The following is a 19,383-nucleotide window of genomic DNA, read 5'->3' on the forward strand; positions in this document are numbered from 1 at the left end:
TGGAATCTGTACTGAAAACAAAAAATGCTGGAAATCACAGTGGGTCAGACAGCTCTGATGAAGAGTCATCTAGACTCAAAATGTTAACTTGCCTTCTTTCCACTGATGCAGCCTGACCAGCTGTGATATCCAGCATTTGTTGTTTTCTGTCCTTTATAGGACACCCTCAACCAGCATAGTGTTTAGACCTTCATGACTTCCCATGTAGTCAACTGCTCATTCACATTGCTGATGATCGGCTCAGTGTAAGGAAGATGTAATGAGAGTTCTGTAATACAGATTGGCCAAAATGCAGTGAGACCTTGGACACCATCATTGTAACTACCCCTATGCTTTATCCACTTGAGGAAGAATGGAAATGCATGCTTCTGCAGTGCCATTTACAAATCCATTTACACTGCCAGCCCTCTTATTGGCAATTGAACCATTTCCATCCTGTGCCTGAAAGCACAGCACTCCCAAAGGAATGTAAATCGTCTGGTGGCTCTGGGACAACAGACCACCACAGCGAGTCCCTCAATGGTGCACTGATTCATTCCTGTCAGATTCACTACCTTGGAGCAGCCTAAAAATCACCTGTATTTAATTCCACATTATTAACCTTTAACCAAGTTACAATACATCTGCTCCATGCACCAAGGACATAGAGTCTTAGAGTCATATAGTCGTACAACAAAGAAACAGACCCTGAGATGGCAAGAACTGCAGATGCTGGAGTCAGAAACAACACAGTGTGGAGCTGGAGGAACACAGCAGGCCAGGCAGCATCAGAGGGGCGGGAAAGTTAATGCCTCGGGTCGGGATCCTTCTTCAGAAATCAGAAATCACAGAACTGCAGAAAACATGAAGGGGGCCTGAAATGTGGCAGAACAACAGGATATGACAACATTGCACCGGAAACTCTGAAACTTCTTTGCCAACATGTTTGCACCTAGGTAACTCAGTTTCGCACAGAATCATCCGCTCAAATTCACTTGCAGCAGAATGAAATCATTTACTCATACAAAATCCTGAAAAAAAAACTCACTCTGTCAGCCAGTTACCAGCCAATCTCACCATTTTGTGTGTGCTTTGACGTCTTTGCATTTTTTATCATGCAATGCCTATCACCAGCAGGAGGCCATCCTTAATATCGACCTGAACTGGTAAAATGTGTGGCTAATGCGATAAGCTCTGGCACTTGTCACCAACATCAAAAATGATTTTCATAATAAAAGCCCTGAAGTCAGGCATGGTGCGACTGGACCTCACAGCTGCCTGTGGAACACCAGCCTGCTCCTAAAGTTGTCTGGCTGTTCCCAACCTGGATCAGGACTGTTGTAGTCTCACTCCTTCACAACAGGTGATTGACAGTCCAGACTGGGCGACCACTTTGCAGAACACCAACATTCTGCCACAAAAATGATTCCCAGCTTCCAGTCGCCTGCCACTTCAAAACATCACCGTGTTCCCTGGCCAAAATCTCTGTCTCAAACTTGCTGCAGTGCTCCAGCGAAGCCAGGCACAAGCTGGAAGAACTGCATCTAATTTTCCACTTGGGCACCGTGCAGACTTTGGGGCTCATTATTTGAGTTCAATAATTTTAGGGATCATGTCCTTACCCAAGCCCCTACAACCAGACCTCATCATCACATGGGATGCTATCACAAACAACCCATTCATTGTCAAGGACTAATGATCCCCGTTAGCAGCTATTCATTTTCCCAGTTTGACCTTTACCAATTCCTTTGTCTGCTGAACCATTTCTCTTTCTGTCTGGGCTCCAACTCCAACTATCATCAACTACCAACCCTCACCATTACCACACCTCCCCAGCTCCAATTATTCAGTATATACCAATCCCTTCCTATGCTACAATCTGTTCTGAAGAAGAGTTGCTGGACCTGAAAATGTTAACTCTGTTTCTGTCTCCACAGACGCTGTCAGACCTGTTGAGATTTTCCAGCAATTTCTGTTTTTATGTCTGACTTCCAGCATCTGCAGTTTTTTGTTTTTTTTTTAAATTGAGAGTTCACCTCAGATAAGGGAGAGGTTTATGGAGAAGGCTGACCAGTGAACTATCACTGGACTCTGTGCACGCTGGTCTTGGTGCTATTCAACAAGTAAACAAATAATCTGTCAATGACATCTCACAGGTTTATCAATGTGGATGGGATCCATTTTGCCACCCAAGCTCCATCCTTCTACACCCACGACCAGATCCTTAACGAAGACATTACAAGGTTGAAAGACAACAGCAGCAAATGATGTCTCACATTGATTCTCACTAAACCCAGTTCCAGTATAGTCCAAGACAACAAGGTGCAGCGCTGGATGAACACAGCAGGCCAAGCAGCATCATAGGAGCAGAAAGGCTGACGTTTCGGGCCTAGACCCTTCGTCAGAAATGGGGGAGGGGAAGGGGGTTCTGAAATAAATAAGGAGAGAGTGGGAGGCGGATAGAAGATGGATAGAGGAGAGGATAGGTGGAGAGGAAACAAACAGGTCGAAGAGGCGGGGATGGAGCCAGTAAAGGTGAGTGTAGGTGGGGAGTTAGGGAGGGGATAGGTCAGTCCAGGGAGGACGGACAGGTCAAGGGGATGGGATGAGGTTAGTAGGTAGGAGATGGGGGTGCGGCTTGAGGTGCAAGGAGGGGATAGGTGGGAGGAAGAACAGGTTAGGGAGGCGGGGACGAGCTGGACTGGTTTTGGGGTCCATCTCCACAATGACAGACCCTAAAAAGAACTGTGTATCCACACTGCTGATCTGACACTGGAGTATGATCCTAACCCAATGCATATGGGAGTGCCAACAAGTAGACCTTGCCCTTCCAGGAAGAAAACAGCAGCAAGGGTCAAAACCAGAAACAATCGTCCACCAAATTTTCTCATTCCACTTGGGACACTGCTGCCACAACTCTCTGGACCTCAGCACCTACGCCATCACACTCCACTACAGAGGACTGCACATCTGTCAAGCACAGGTCATCACCTGTGCACCTTGTTACAGTGAAATGAATGCAACAATGTGTATCATAATCCTCCAGTTGTTCAACACAACATCCCTTCCTACTGCACTTCCTGTCCTTACAAACATCACTTTCACTACACATCCGGCAACGGATGAAAGTCCCTGAGATTTTTAAAACTCTCTGTATTCCACCTCCTTTACCATTCCATAATGGCCTGTTCAATTCATCTGCCTTTTATCTCAGTGCCCCATTTGGAGCACCTTCCTGAAGCAACATCCACCAGATCTCCTTTGGATCAAGAAATGGGAAACAAATGAAGTCCCTAATCCATCTTCTATCTGCCTCCCCCTCTCTCCCTATTTATTTCAGAACCCCCTTCCCCTCCCCCATTTCTGATGAAGGGTCTAGGCCCGAAACGTCAGCCTTCCTGCTCCTATGATGCTGCTTGGCCTGCTGTGTTCATCCAGCTCTACACCTTGTTATCACTGACAAGTATCTTGTGATAAAACTCCTCTGTCGATTCAAAGTGCTGAACCCCGCAAATGAGAAGGGTCCTTGCTGAACAGGCCAGGGCCCCTGAGTACCCAACCTCCACCACAAGGGTCTCAGTACAAACCCAAAATGCACTTGTGAAGAGACACAGACAATGTTGCACGTTACCAAAGAGAGTATCCTCTATAGGCCACATGGTGGGTAATCTCCTTACACTCAGCAAATGAACAGGTTATTGCTTGGTTCTGAAGATATGTATCTGCTGAATAAATAAATGAATTTATTTTGTCATCTTTATTTTGGGAATGATTCTATGTTTCAAAGTTAAAATTGTTCCCTTCCTGATAAATCTATTGACATTAATAAACTTATTCCTTGCCTCTGCTCATGTTCCACATTTCAGATTCTAAGGGTTGGATTTTATATGATTTGTAAGAGTGGGAAGTTTGCCACCTGGTATCAGAATTTTGATTTTCTGATGAAGAATTGAGATATGGAGATAAATTCAGTGTGTATTTGGAGCATGGCCTCACATTGTCCAATGACAAGCTTCACCCAGACACCCTGAGATGCTACACTTTACTTCTCCCCCTTTTCACTTCAATATTGAAATCTTTGTGACCTTAATACCCCACAAGGCAAGCGCGTAACATTCCAAAATTAAATGCTGGCACAGTACTGCATTTAACTAGACTGTAAAATTTGAATTCTGACACCTGCTTCCCACTGTTTACTGTGCATTATCCCCAATACTCCTCTCTGATGGGATAAGCTGAGGCTTTTTGAGTACTTTACTCCCATTGTTCTGCCATTCTCTATCACCTTTTGGCCTCTGCCATTCATTCTCCATGTTGTTTCTCAGCAATTCAGCCTTTATTGCTTTGTTTCTTTCAAGCTCTTTCCTCTTTATCTGATAGTATGGTACTTTTCTTTAAATTCTTGACACTTGACGTTCATGGAGCTGTACAGCATGGAAACGGACACTTCGGTCCAACTCTTTCACGCCGATCAGATATCCTTACTTAATCTAATTCCATTTGCTGGCATTTGGCCCAAATCCCTCTAAACCCGTCCTATTCATATACCCATCCAGATGACTTTTAAATGTTGTAATTGTACCAGCCTCCACCACTTCCTCTGGCAGCTCTTTCCATACATTCACCACCCTCTGCGTGAAAAAATTGCCCCTTAGGTCACTTTAAATCTTACCCCTCTCATTTTAAACCTATGCCATCTAGTTTTGGATTCCCCTACTCTGCGGAAAAAATTAAACCTTGGCTATTCACCCCATCCATGCCCTTCATGATTTTATAAATCTCCATAAGGTCACCCCTCAGCCTCCAACACTCCAGGTATAACAGTCCCAACTGTTCAGCCTCTCCCTATAGCTCAAACCCTCCAACCCTGGTAACATCTTTGTACATCTGCTCTGAATCCTTTCAAGTTTCACAACATCCTTCCTAATAGCAGGGAGACCACAACTGAATACAAATTGCAAGAGTGGCCTAACCAATGTCCTGAACAGCTGCAACATGATCTCCCAACTCTATACTCAATGCACTGACCAATAAAGGCAAATATACTAAATGCCTTCTTCACTATCCTGTCTACCTGGGACTCCACTTTCAAGGAACTATGAAGCTGCACTCCAAGGTCTCTTTATTCAGCAACACTCCCCAGGACCTTACCATTAAGTGTGTAAGTCCTGCAGTGATTTGCCTTTCCCAAATGCAGCACCTCACATTTATTTAAATTAAACTCCATCTGCCACTTCTCAGCCCATTGGCCATATGATCAAGGTCCCTTATTTTTATAGAATCCCTGCAGGGTGGAAACAGGCCATTCAGCCAACAAGTCCATACCGACTCTCTGAAGAGCATCCCACCCAGATGCACCCCACTGCCCTATTCATGTAATCCTGCATTGCTCATGGCTGATCCACCTAACCTACACATCCCTGGACATTAAGGACAATTTAACATGGCCAATCCACCTAACCTGCACATCTTTGGACTGTGGGAGGAAACCGGAGCACCCAGAGGAAACACACGCAGACACAGGGAGAATGTGCAAACTCTAAACAGACAGTCAGCTGAGGCTGGAATTAAACCTGGGTCCCTAGTGCTGTGTGGCAGACGTGCTAAGCACTGAGCTGCTCATTTTTACAGTGGGCAGGGCCATGTGTTGCCCCTCCCCCTATTCACGCTCTCCCTCTTCCCCTTCCCCACTCTTCTCCTCTCCATCCCCAATCTGCTGCAATGTCTCCATTTTATAGAGTATAGTCCATTGTACTCTGAGGTAACCCTCTTTGCTATCCAATACACCTCCAATTTTGGTGTCATCTGCAAACGTAATAACCATAGGGTGGCACGGTGGCACGGTGGCTCAGTGGTTAGCACTGCTGCCTCACAGCACCAGGGACCTGGATTTGATTCCAGCCTCGGGTGACTGTCTCTGTGGAGTTTGCACATTCTCCCTGTGTCTATGTGGGTTTCCTTCGGGTGCTCCGGTTTCCTCCCACAGTCCAAAAATGTGCAGGCTGGGTGAATTGGCTACGCTAAATTGCCTGTAGTGCCCAGGGATGGTTAGGTTACGTGGGTTAGACATGGGAAATTAGGGGAATGGGTCTGGGTGGGATGATCTTCAGAGAGGTGGTGTGGACCTGTTGGGCCGAATGGCCTGTTTCCACATTGTAGGGATTCTATGATACCTCCTTGATTTTCATGATGCACCCTTTATCTAGGTTCCTGGCATGCTCATCATATAACCCTCACAGCTTTACGCACCTTGCTCCCTGACATTTCTCTCTCCACTGTCCCTGCTCATTCTCCTTATTTAGACTGTACAAATATTGGAAATATAGTAACACTTTTGCTGTTTTCTTTACAAGAATTTTCTTTGTAAACTTCCCTTTTTGAAGTTTGAATGTGTCTGACAGCATACAGGGTGCAGGCCAAAATAATTAACAAGGGCAAATAATTTGTTTATTGTTAGTGGAACAAAAAACTGGCAAACATTGCGCTGGTCCACGCATTAGGCACTTCCCATAGCCCCGATAATCTCAGTTCAAATGGCTGAATTTGCATTTGCAGTTGTGTTCACAGCCAGTTTCATGAGAAGACACACTCTGTCTGTGAATTGCTTCAATGTGATAGAGAATTGTGGCAGACAGCCGCAACAGTTCATGTGTTCTTGGTACCAGCTTGCAGAGCTGGTAATGACAGCCTTAGGCTGCTCACAGGGTAATTTTCTTTAACATTGAATATTTATGGAGATGTCTTCTATTTAGATGGAAAATTATTGGGGTATAGGCTGAGTGGTGGGGGGGTGGTGGTGGGGGGTGAGGCACGGGTATCACATTTAACTTTTTATTGTGTCCCGAGCTTGTGAAACTCTGTAACGTCATTGCTGCACCTAAAGGTCTAATGTCCCCACTCTCTTCAATTTCACACACGCCTACCAGAGTGCAGCAGCAGCAGGAGATGGATTTTGCTTCAGAGGTCACCAATGTCGGGCAGGTAGAGATTTTAATAGCATTGCTAGGGGTGGTCTGTCTTCTCCTACTACCTTGCAGCAATCTTAATTCACAAGCATTCAGAAAATGCCAACTGTCTCAATAAGCCTGATTCATTTTCTTGATGCTGGGAGCATCAGAAATGGACACTTCCCACGAATACCATGCTTGTCCTCCCTACAACAAAATGATAGGGGACAGGATAAAGGGGAAATATTTGCTATCAAGCCCCTTTGGGCAATCAAATTTAATGCAGGGAAGTGCATTGGCCATTGTTTTACCAGTGTATTAACAGTTAATAGCCACATGGTATTTTTGATATTGCCTCTGACTCAGCTAAGAACCAGTCTAACTCCTCTTGAGGGCATGCACAGAATAATCAATGCAGCAGCTAGCAGTGTATTTCAGAAGCTCACAAGTCTCTGGGAAAAGAAACACTTTTCCCATTGCTACCTTTGTATGGTTTAAATGCATTTTTTTTAATAGAAAGGAGGATGTTTAGATATCGTTACCTTTTGTGCTGTCACCGTTACCTTTAGGCCACAACAGGCGTACATTTCAACGTGCAGTCGATACATTATTAAACAGGAGAAGCTGATTTCTTAGCAAATAGCAAGGAGAATATTGTGGGTCTTTTTAGTGTCACCAAACATCTACGTTGTAAACAATACCGGCAAACATCGTTACTGTACACATGGATGATAGAGCTCCAGGTTACATACTGTAGGTGGTTTCTTTAGTCTCTGTTGCAGAGCTTGAAGATTGAGGGTTTTGTGGTCAGCCTGTTTTTAAAAGGTAGTTAATTCGCAAATCAAGGGTGTGAAGGCAGAAAGGAAAAGGCCTGATCAGCTTTCAAAGCACTACATTTACAATAGCTGACAATACTGGATACTTCAGAGCCCTTACAACATTATGACAATAGTATGAAGATGTCTGCTCTAGAACTAGGTGTGCCTCGATACAGGCTGCTCCAGTACATCAACAACATTGGTGTCTGCCCAACAATGTAGGAAATTGCCCAGATATGTGCTATGGATAAATCCAACGATGACAATTCTCATCTTATCGGTCTACGTTCGATCATCAAGCAATAGGAAGAATCGTCGAAAGGGCTATCAAGTGACATTGGAAAGGAATAATCCGGTGACTCTGTTTGGGTTCTGCCAGGCCCATGTCGCTCCTAACCTCAGTACAACCTTAGTCTAAACACGTTCAAAAAGAACTGAAGTTAAGAGATGAGGAGAGAGAGAGACTGCTACTGACACCAGTGACAGCCAGACACCATTGGTGTCACCAGCGACACCATTGACAACCAAATGTGGCATCAAGGAGTTCTAGCTAAAACGGAAATCAATGGGTATTGGGGAAAATTCTCTGTTGGCTGGAGTCATATCTAGTAAAAAGATAAATAGATTTGGTGGCTGAATGTCAACATCTCAACTGTAGGAAATTACTGCAACAGATCCTCAGGGTAGCGTACTGAGCCCGAACATTGTTAGCTACTTTATCAATGATAATTGCACCATGTTCAGTACTGTTCACAACTCCTCAGAAATTACAGTCATAGAGTCGTAGAGCTATATAACATGGAAACAGATCCTTCGGTCCAACTCAACCATGCCAACCAGATATCTGTAATTAATCTAGTCCCATTTGTCAGCATTTGACCCACATCCCTCTAAACCCTTCCTATTCATATACCCATCCAGCTGCCTTTCAAATGTTGTAATTGTACTAGCCTCCACCACTTCCTCTGGCAACATACATGCACCATCCTCTGTGTGAAAAAGTTTCCCTTTAGGCCCCTTTAAAATCTTTCCCTTCTCATCTTAAACCTATGCCCTCTAGTTTTGGACTCCTCTACCCTGCGGAAAATACCTTGACTATTCACCCTATTCATGCCCCTTATGATTTTATGAACTAGAGGTCACCCCTCAGCTTCCAAAGCTCCAGTGAAAATAGCCCCAGCCTATTCAGTCTCTCCCTGTAGCTCAAACCCTCCAACCCTGGCAACATCCTTATAAATCTTTTCTGAACTCTTTCAAATTTAACAACATTAAACTAGTCTGTGTCCATATGCAGCAAGACCTGGACAATGTCCAGAATTAGGTTGGTAAATGGCAGACAATATGCTTTAGAAGTGCCAGGCAATGATCATCTCCTACAAGACAGAATCTAACCATTGAGCTATGGCATTGAATGGTACTGTCTAGCTGAATTTCTTATTATCAATGTTCTGGGGGAGGAGGGAGGTTGGAATCATTGACAAGAACCTCAACTGAACCAGCCATATTAGTAATGTCCCTACAAAAACAGGTCTGAGGTCAGGGTTTCTACAGCAAGTAACTCACCTGCTGTTTCCCCAAAGCCTATCCACAAGGCACAAGTCAGGCATGTGATGGTAAAATCTCCACTTGCCTGGATGCATGAAACTCCAACAATGCTCAGGGTAAGTAGACTTGCAATAAATGCTGGCTTATCCCACAAATAAATAAAATAAACCCATTCAGTTTGCTTTTAATTAAATTGCAGAGCAGAGCTAAACAAATTCTGGTTTTCGTTGCAAAATTCACATAAATAATTTCATGCCATTGAAAGATGCTGAACACTCAACATTAAAGCAACAGGAAATATTTCAGTTTAATGTACCTGTAGTGCTGTCATTTTCAGTCCTTAATACAGGTAAAAATTTACAATCAATGCCGGCATTTTACATTTTTGTCCTTATTCATGGTCCATGAGTTGCAATTCCCACTTTCCAACACGTTGTAAAATATATATGACTGCATCATGATAGCGACAAAAAAAACTCTTCTCAACAATATTCGTTTGAGAGCACCAACAAGCACTTTATACCATGTGAAGATTGATTACACATATTTATTTGCATACGTATATAATGAGGAGTGAAATCATAGCTTAAGTGGAAAAAGAAATTTGGAACAAGTTTGCTGCGTACAAAAGTGCTAATATCAGAACGTTAACTGCTATCAGCCAGATTCACAATCAATGTTTTATTAATGCATGAGTGGATGGCTAGAGATAATGAAAATGAGATGATCAGAATAAGTTAATGATCAACAAATGCTGCTGACAGGGATATTTGAGATTAATTTGCTTTGAAGAAACTGGTTACAAAAAAAATCTTTAAGTTATTTAAAGGACCTTATTAGGTATATAAGTATAAGTAAAATATTTCAGATAGTTTGTTGCTTCAATACATAAAGTTGCTATAATGGTTTTTCACCCTCAATTTAGAGATTTTATTATTGAAAGATATAGCGCTCTGGATTTATGATAAGTCTCAGAGGCTTTGCAGTCCTTTAAATGTCTGCCTCTATTTCCAACAGATCACATTTTTACCAGGAGTGCAAAAGGGGCTGGGCACAATTCACACATGAAGAAAACTGAAACTCAGTGCTTTGTTTAAACAGGCCCCATTTTTGTTGGAGAGAAGATTAGTGAAAGTTGAAAAATATCTGATCGAGCAGTTACAGTCACTGTTACTTTATATTAGCCCTGCGGCTATCAAAATAGTATTGTTAATCGTTGGCTGTTTTCTACAACCTTCATCTATCTAAGCAATGGGTTGAATGGTTCAATTTGATTTATTTCAAGTTGGGCACCTGAATACAAGTCTGCTATTTTGACAAGGGATTAACTAATTTAGGCCACCAAGTTACTTTCATGAATGAGATTATTTTTATTATAGTGAAATCAAAAATAGATACTTAGATGTTTTTAAAATGAGAAAATATCTTTTCATCCAGAGGGTGGAGGATATCTGGAATTCCATGACGGGTTTGGTGGTCGAGATGGAATCCCTCAACTTGTTTAAAATGTTACCTGGATATGCAACTGAAGTGTTGTAACCTGCAAGGTTTCAGACCAGGTACTGGAAGGAGGAATTGGAATGGGCAGCCAGGATTTCTTCCTCAGTTTCCTCTACATGATGGATGAAACAATCCTTACTGCTCCACAATGTTTGCTTTGTCATAGCTTTTCTTTCAGCATTGCAACCAAGAGGATATTTTTATGGACAGTAACTGATAAAGTGTATGACGACTGTATAATTGGGATTTGGGGTTATGCTCAGTGGGACTCCAGTCAAATGATCACAGATCGATGGTTGGAAAAGTCGTTGGTTGCCTTTGCCTCTTCATGGTCCCCCTTTACCTTGCTCTTCCCCTTTTCCCTCTCCTGCTTTTGAGATGTTCTTTACATCTCTGGTGGCAAGGGTTGCATCATCATAGTGATCAGATTGTGAAAGTTATAACACACCATATAAATTGGGACACATGTTCACCAAATATAGTTGGCTGGGCTCCTCAAGAATGGTGCTGAAGAAGTGGATCTGTTGCTTCAGCACCTGAAAAGGTCAACTCCATGATATTTAACATGGCAGCATCTCATATATAGCCAAAGACCTTTGTTCTTGGACAATTCTTGTAAATCTTCATTGCACCCTCTCTAGTCCCTTCAAATCTCCCTAAAGTTGGTGTCCATAATGGAACACAATGCCCCAGTTCAGGTTAAAAGAGTGTTGCACATAAGTTCATCATAACCTGCCTGTTTTTGTACTGTTTGATCCTGTTTCTGAAGCCCAAGATTTCCTTTGTCATTTTAGCCTTTTTCTTAAGTAGAAACAGAAAGTGCTGGAAAAGCTCAGTAAGTCTGGAGTCAACTGTTGAGAGAAAACAGAGTTAATGCTTCAAGTTCAATGTGGTTTCTCTTTGTCGCCACTTTCTCAACCTATCAGCCTTCAATTATCTGCATCTCTGTCCTTGCATTCCCCTAAGTATTATTCACTTTTACAATTATTGCCTCTTCTCATTTTCCTTACTAACATTTCTCTGCCCTAAATTCTATCTGTCATTTGTCCATGCATTCCACCAAACTTCCTGCACTCTCTTTGTTTTTTGCTACATTTGTCACAGTTCACAATGCCTCCATATTTTGTGCCATCTGCAAAAGTTGGAGTCATGCCTTACAGAGCATTAACTGACCTTTTATAACATGGGCTCCACCATCCCTTCCAAGCTTATTATGTGGCACTTCATTCAACCCCTTTATAAACAATAACAACCACAATCCCCTCATCAGCACTTTCTGTTACCTTTTCAAAGAGGAGAGGAGCAAGGGAGGTGGTGAGGATCTTGATACAGGTAGTCAGCATTCCTAAGGGAAGCAGACGAGGTAATAATCCTGAGACACATAATTAGAGATAGATCTATATTAAGTGTAGCTTATTAGAATTGATTCTTCCTCTGCTGAAGAGAAAGGAGCTAGCTGTTTGGTGAATCTCTGGCATTTCCTATTCTTAAATTTTAACAGGATCCAAATTGGTGGTAAAGCTAATAAAGTATACAAAAAACCAAGAAGGAAGTGAATAATGTAGTTAAAGAGTTAGAACTCATTAAAGATGGCAGATCGGTGATGTGTCAACTTTGCAATATGTAGGAGCTTCTACATACCACTTTGATCCAGGGTGGAAACATCTGCATGGTTTCAATTTCAGCAGCTTCACCTGCGAGTTTATGAGCTGGAAGCTGAACTACAGACACTGCAATGCATCAGGAGGTGGGGGAAGGAAGGATGCTAGGGAAAGTTACCTAGGTTCTTACACCAGGAAGCATTCATACCACTTCGGATAAGGTCATCTGATTTAAAAACAATAGTTTTAGGAGTCTCTCAACCTATTTGGATGAGAGTGGGAGTACTACACAGTTGATGTACAAAATAATCATGTCATCATGGTACATTTAAGTGGGTAAGGTATGCTGCCTAATAGCAGCAGCAGTAGTCGATAAAAGAGCGAGGGATTGACACTCTTCTTCCCCTCAACTCTTTATTCCTGCATAAATTGACAAAAATAAAGTCTTCATTTTCAGTTGGAGGCAGAAATACAGCAACAGTGACTCCGAGCAAATCACAAATCAGTGTTTCTGTTACATCTTGAGATAGTCAGCTATTTTGCTACATCCTTGAAGCTTGATCCTTGTTTGGTTTTATAGAGAAAGGAGGTTGTTACATGAAATGCAATTATTTCATCACAGCTTGAGTATAAAAGAAAAGGAGAGTGTGTTGGAGAGCAGCAGCCTTACAGCTAAGCTTTGCATCTTCTACAAGTGATTCACAAAATTCATTGCTCTGAGATATAGTAGATTTTTAGAAGTCAGTGTTAATTACTCACCAACATGAGAAGCAGAACAATGTCAGGATTGTCACATGCACATGCTACATGCAGTGCAGTCCATAAATCCTCATCTTGTCGATTGACATTCACTCCCCTTTCAATTAGAATCTCAGCAGCAAAGATGTTGTCATATCGAGCACACTGTTTAAAAGGAGAATGCAATGTGTTAGCAATCTTAATATCTTGCATCTTTACAATTCCTCTTCTATTTTGCCAATTTAAGAAATTTAAAGAAAAAGTAGAAAATCCACCCATGGTGTTTTTTTTTTAAATACATTCTTTCATGAGATTTGGGAATTCCTGCAACAGCATTTGTTGCTCAACATGAATTGTCCTTCAGAAAGTAGTAGTGAGTTTTCTTGAAAGGCAGCAATCTATCTGGTGTAGATATGTCTGTAATCTTGTTTGGAAAAGAGGTGAGATAAAGCCATGGTCCAGGACAGGCGAGCACATCAAGGCTCAATAAATGCATCTCCAGGGCTTTAGGGGGCACCACTGTGCTGAAGTTATGAGCAAGCCGAGAGCAATACTGCAGCCATCAATTACTGTCAATGGCCCAGGGCGAAGGAAACATTTTGAACCAATTGGTAGTACAATTGGCAAAGTGGGTACTTTGTGACAACATAAAGGAATGCAGAGAATGTAAGCATAAGTGATTTGGGCATAACTCCCAAACATTTTAAATTCCACAATGCATTGTAGCAATTCAGTGGATTTTGCTGAAATTTTGCCGATGTGTTTAATGGGAATCAAAGGGGAGTTTGATTCTCAAAGTTACTTTCATTTTAAATTTTGTATATTTCTTACATTTGCACAGATAGAATGGTTTTAATAAGGGTCGGAGATCTCAGAAAACCTGTACCAAAACTGCCTTGTAAAGGCAATTTTGGTCAAAAGTGCAAGGAGGTTGAACGTAAGTCACATACATCAATATTAATTGGTATGCTGTGGTTTTGTCAATTTCTTGCCCAATCTGCAAAATCTCTTAGGTGCCTAGAACCTATTATTATAGTTCTGACCTTTATAGCAATTACTTTCAGTCAGGAAAAATAATATCCTCCCTAAAAGCAACAGTATATTTTCTGCAACTTTTATGATCCCGGCTTTTTAAAAAATAGGTGTCACTGACTGGATCATCATTTATTGCCCATCCATCATTGCCTTTCAGAAGGTGGTGGTGAGCTACCTTTTTGAACCACTGCAGTCCATGTGCTGTAGGCAGATCCACAATGCCACTAGGAAGACAGTTATGATATTTTTACCCCTCGGCAACAGTGAAGGAATGACAATATTCCAAGTCAGAATTGTGAGTATCTTGGAGGGAAATTTGCAGGTGATGTGCATCTCCTTTACATTTAGAGTAAGTTTTCACTTAATTTGCAGCTCGTTATTTTGAAACTTCCAGCCTAAATTTCTTATAATTGGGAGATGTATTTCTCCAGGCTTGCAAGGTTATTTTTTAGAGAAGGTTAATTAAAGTTTCAGCCAACCAGGAATATAAACAAAACACTATATGTTTGAATGTAATCTGCCATGGCTTACCCATGGCTGTTGTGTAATTACAGTATGTTATTAGAAGTGGAATAGGTTACTTGTCCTCAGAGTCATTGAGGCATAGCTCATATGTATCTGAATTTATCTTGAAACACTCAAACAAAACCTACCAATCTCTAGGACAGATAATTCCACTTCTATCTAGGAGCTCTGATGAAGAGTCATCTAGACTCGAAACATTAGCTCGCTCTCACTCCATAGATACTGGAGTGATCCTTTGTGATCTCCAGCATTTGTTGTTTTCAGTCCACACTTCTATTCCCTTTCTGTAAAGAAAAACTTCCTAATTTCTCTCCAAAGTAGCCACGCTCAAATTTTAAGTGTATATCATATTGTTCTGGACATAGAGAAAATAGCTTCTCTGGGATAAATATCCAGTCTTGGCCTGGAACCCCAAGAGTATTTTCAGGTCTTAAACTTCACTGCATCAATGGCATTGATACTACATAATCTTCAAAGCTGCAGCCATTATTTGGTTTGGAGGTGTGTTTGCTGATCAATTTCATGTCAGGTGCATTGGCAGGACGGATAAAAAGGTTATTATTCGATTTTGTTATATCCTATTGTTGGTTGGTTGACCACGTGCATTTGGTGACTGCACTTGGTGCTGTGTGAATGAATCATAGCTGTGGGTGTAATTAAGTATAAAAGGAAACTGAAAGTTCAGGCTACAGATATATTTGTCATACATAGCCTGATGCATCACATTTGCATATCTCTGAGGCATAAAACACAATAGGTTTTTCTTTGCAAAAGGATAAACAGGAAGAAGGGACTACCAGAGATGGTTTGGACAGTCATCACGACGTGGACTCACAGGTTTCTGATGTTCACCTTGAGGCCCTGATGAAGGCTGTGATGGACAGGGGAGTTGTACCCATACATCCATCTGGACGGAGAGCTCCACTAGTGCGGTGAAGCAGTCATGCCTAGAGGTAGCCATGCAAAATGAAGTCTCACATTCCTCTCAAGTGTCCCAGTGCTCTTTCCTAACAAAACTGTCCTTTTCAGCTCTGGCATTGTGCCTCTGCATGAACAGCTGAGTTTCACTGTCCATTTTTTACACTACTGTCAGGAGCACTAACGTATCACCACTGTGTCCTTGATCACTATGCTTTAATGTGCCTCAGCCTCTTCATCTTCCCCATAATGGCCATTGAAAATTAATACCTGTTGTTAACTATTCTCCTTTAGGGTTCTACAATGAGCTCAAAAAGCAATTGACCTTAGGTTTTTGGATTTCCAGCTCCTCATGCTGCTCTCCCTTTGAAAATCTAAACAAGTCATTGAGGCATTAGGAACTGATGATGCCATCCAAAGGCCCAAATTTCTGGGTCCACCCACACTTGAATTAGTTGTTACAGGGATTGAAATTCAGCTCTATGTACCTTCTTTTTGTTTTCAATGTGATTTACTATTCAAATACCTTGATTTGATTACTCAACAAAGGTTTACAATCAAGGGAACATATGAAAGGTTTATGGAGCCACTCATCTTAATTTAAATGGCACTGCATTTCATCAAGGTCAAAGTATCTTTCTCAATTTTAGCATCCAAAACAGAATGCATTTGTCCAGAAGCGTTCTAATTAACACAGAATATAGAATTGTATAGCGCAGGAATGTGCTCTACGGCCCACGATGCTGTGCCGAACATGATGCCAAATTAAACGAATCCCTTCTTTCTGCCCTTGGTCCATATTCCTCTGTTCCTTGCGTATTCATGTGCTTATCTAAAAGCCCCTTAAACCCCCCCTATTGTATCTGCCTCCACCGCCACCCTGGCAGTGTGTTCTAGACTCCAACCACTTACTGTGTAAAAAGCTTTCCCCTCACATCTCCTTTGAACTTGCCCCCTCTCGCATTAAATGCATTTCCCCTACGATTAAACATTTCAACTCTGAAAATAAAAGTTCTGACTATCAAACTTATCTATGCATTTCATAACTTAACAGACTTCTATCAAGTCTACATTTAGCCTCTGCTGCTCCAGAGAAAACAACCCAGGCTTTTCTAGCCTCTCCTTATAGCTCATAACCTCTAATCCAGACAGCATCCTGGTAAACCTCTTCTGCACCCTCTCCAAAGCCTCCACATCCTTCCTGTAATGTCTTGTACTCAGTTCCCCAACCAATAAAGGCAAGCAGGCCGTATGCCTTCTTTACCACCCTATCTACTTCCATGTCCAGGGAGCTAAGGACTTGAAACCCAAGATCCCTCTGTACATCAATGCTGTCCAGAGTCCTGCCATTAACTGTACACATTTCCTTAACATTTGATCTCCCAAAGTGCAGCAAATCTCACTTACCCGGATTAAACTCCACCTGCCATTTCTCCGCCCAAATCTGCAACTGATCTATGACCCGCTGTATCTTTTGACAATCTTCCACACTCTCCACAACTCCACCGATCCCTGCTGAACATCACTAGTCATTGAACTCCAGACAGAAAAACACCCTTCCACCACTAGCTTCTGCCTTCAACAGGAAAGCCAATTCTGAATCCAAGTGGCCAAGCCACTGTGGATCCCATGCATCTTACTCTTCCAGATGAGCCTACCATGAGAGGCCTTGTTGAAAACTTTATTAAAATCCATGTAAACAATATCCCTCTATCCCCATCGATCACCTTTGTTACCTCCTTGAAAAAAATCATTCAAGTTAGTAAGACGTACCCTGCCCTGAACAAAGCCATGCTGACTGTTCCTAAATAGGCCAAGCTTTTCCAAATGCACATAAATCCTATCCCTAAGAATTCCCTCCAATAGCTTCCCAAGTACTGATGTGAGACTCACCGGTCTGTAGTGACCTGGATTACCCTATTTCCCTTCTTGAACAGAGGAACAACATTAGCTACTCACCAGTCCTTTGGGACCTCTCCAGTGGCTAGTGAGGATACAAAGATCTTTGTCAAAGGTCCAAACAATCTCCTGTCTCGCCTCTCTCAATGATCTGGGATAGATACCATCAGCCCTATGGACTTAACCACCTTAATGCTCTTCAGGCTCTGTCCAAATGAAAAATAACCTTCATCCTTTTTTCCAGCCCCTAGAGTTAAAAGCCAACATTTAAGTAGTCTTTTTGATGGTCATTTGTCTCTGTCCACTAGCTTTTCAACAATTTCTCGGTCTCTTCTATTTTGAACTTTGTTTCCCTTATCGTGTCTTTTCCTCATAGGCCTGTATTTTCCCATAATATTCATTCCAGCAGGTGTGGTGGAATGCTCTTTGTAATTGTCTGTTAAGTTTCAAAGGCTTACATGCATAATACATATTCATGTGTTGGGTGCTTAAGAGATGCTTGGCAGTAGAGACAGTGCTAGCCAATAGTGTACTCCATGAGCACAGTTTGCCCTGAACATTATGGGCCCCCTGTGGAAATTCTCACTGTTCATGACTTCAATGTTTTGGGATGTTTTGTGGGATGTATAGACAATAAGCTAAACAACTGTCAGTTTACCAACATGGATGCTTTGTGAAGCAGGTTAGTTAAAGAAAAGACTGCCCTCCATGTCTTACGGATCTGGGACAAGTTTCTTTTGTCACTGCTCCTTTAAATAAAGTAATTAAGTAGAACACAATCATGGCAACAGAATGATTTGGATAGCTTGAAAGGATTAAAGTGTATGACCTAAATATTCCAATTATGGTTGGAACATATGCGACCAATGGAAAATCTCTTTAAAATTACCCACTTATCTATCGGCAACTGCCAAAAACATGAGTTTGACCCTTCTAAAATGTGTCCATTGGAGGAAACCAGAGGGAAATTAACTCAGAGCTGGAGAAGCATCGCAGATCAAGACACAACCATTTTTTAAATTTGTAATGACATTTGCTATTATACTGCAGCAGTCAAAGGTCCCAAAGGCACTTTGACAGTGGCCAAGGAAAAGTAACCATGTGCAGAAAGTGAAGGATAGAGTGCTGGCTGGGTGAAGTAGGTGATGTGCTAGCTGGATAGAGTATCATGTGGATGTTTAGGGTAGACTTAGTGGTCACGTTGTGTCAGATAGTGGGACAGAGGAACGTGTGTCAGCGTTGAGTCAGGTTGATTCAGGCTGGGCCAGGGAGGGTGGAGAGGCATTGGATACAATAGGGTTGGGCTGGGTCAGTGGTGCATGGGTTCTGAGGCTGTTGGGTGCTGTAGGGTGGGGTCAGGTCAGGCCAGGCGAGAGGGATCAGCTCTAGTATGGTCACATTGAGTTCAGCAGAATCAGGCCTGGCAGAAAACAGGTGTCAAGTTGGGCAGTTTTGGGCCCTGTATCTAAGGGAGGAGGTGTGTTGGCAATGGAGGAAAGCCAAAGGAGATTTACAAGAATGATCCCCGAAATGAAGGGCTTGTCATATGAGGAGCGACTGAGGGCTCTGGGTCTGTATTCAATGGAGTTTAAAAGATTTAAGGGGGTAGGGGGTGGGGATCTGATTGAAACTTACAAAATACTAAGCAGCCTGGATAGAGTGGATGTGGACAAGATGTTTCCCTAGAGTAGGACAGACTAGCGCCTACAGCGTAGCCTCAGAATGAAGGAACAACCCTGAGCTGAAGAGGAATTTCTTCAGCCAGAGGGTGATAAATCTGTGAAACTCATTGCTGCAGAAGGCTATGGTTGCGAAGTCATTTAGTGTATTAAAGACAGTCACATGGGTTCTTGATTAGTAAGGGGATCAAGGGAGAAA

At 42.2% G+C, this 19,383-nt stretch overlaps 1 protein-coding gene across 1 annotated transcript in view; it reads right to left on the reverse strand.

Moving 5' to 3' along the window:
- myo16 (myosin XVI) overlaps window positions 1-19,383 on the reverse strand; it is a 301,066-nt gene that overhangs the window by 233,783 nt on the left and 47,900 nt on the right. Inside the window, exon 3 of the mRNA XM_048598425.1 lies at window positions 13,150-13,293. Coding sequence (XP_048454382.1) covers window positions 13,150-13,293 — 144 coding nt within the window. The remainder of the gene's footprint in view (window positions 1-13,149; window positions 13,294-19,383) is intronic.

The sequence above is a fragment of the Rhincodon typus genome, chromosome 6 (genome assembly GCF_021869965.1).
Source record: "Rhincodon typus isolate 14 chromosome 6, sRhiTyp1.1, whole genome shotgun sequence".
NCBI classification, from domain to species: domain Eukaryota; kingdom Metazoa; phylum Chordata; class Chondrichthyes; order Orectolobiformes; family Rhincodontidae; genus Rhincodon; species Rhincodon typus.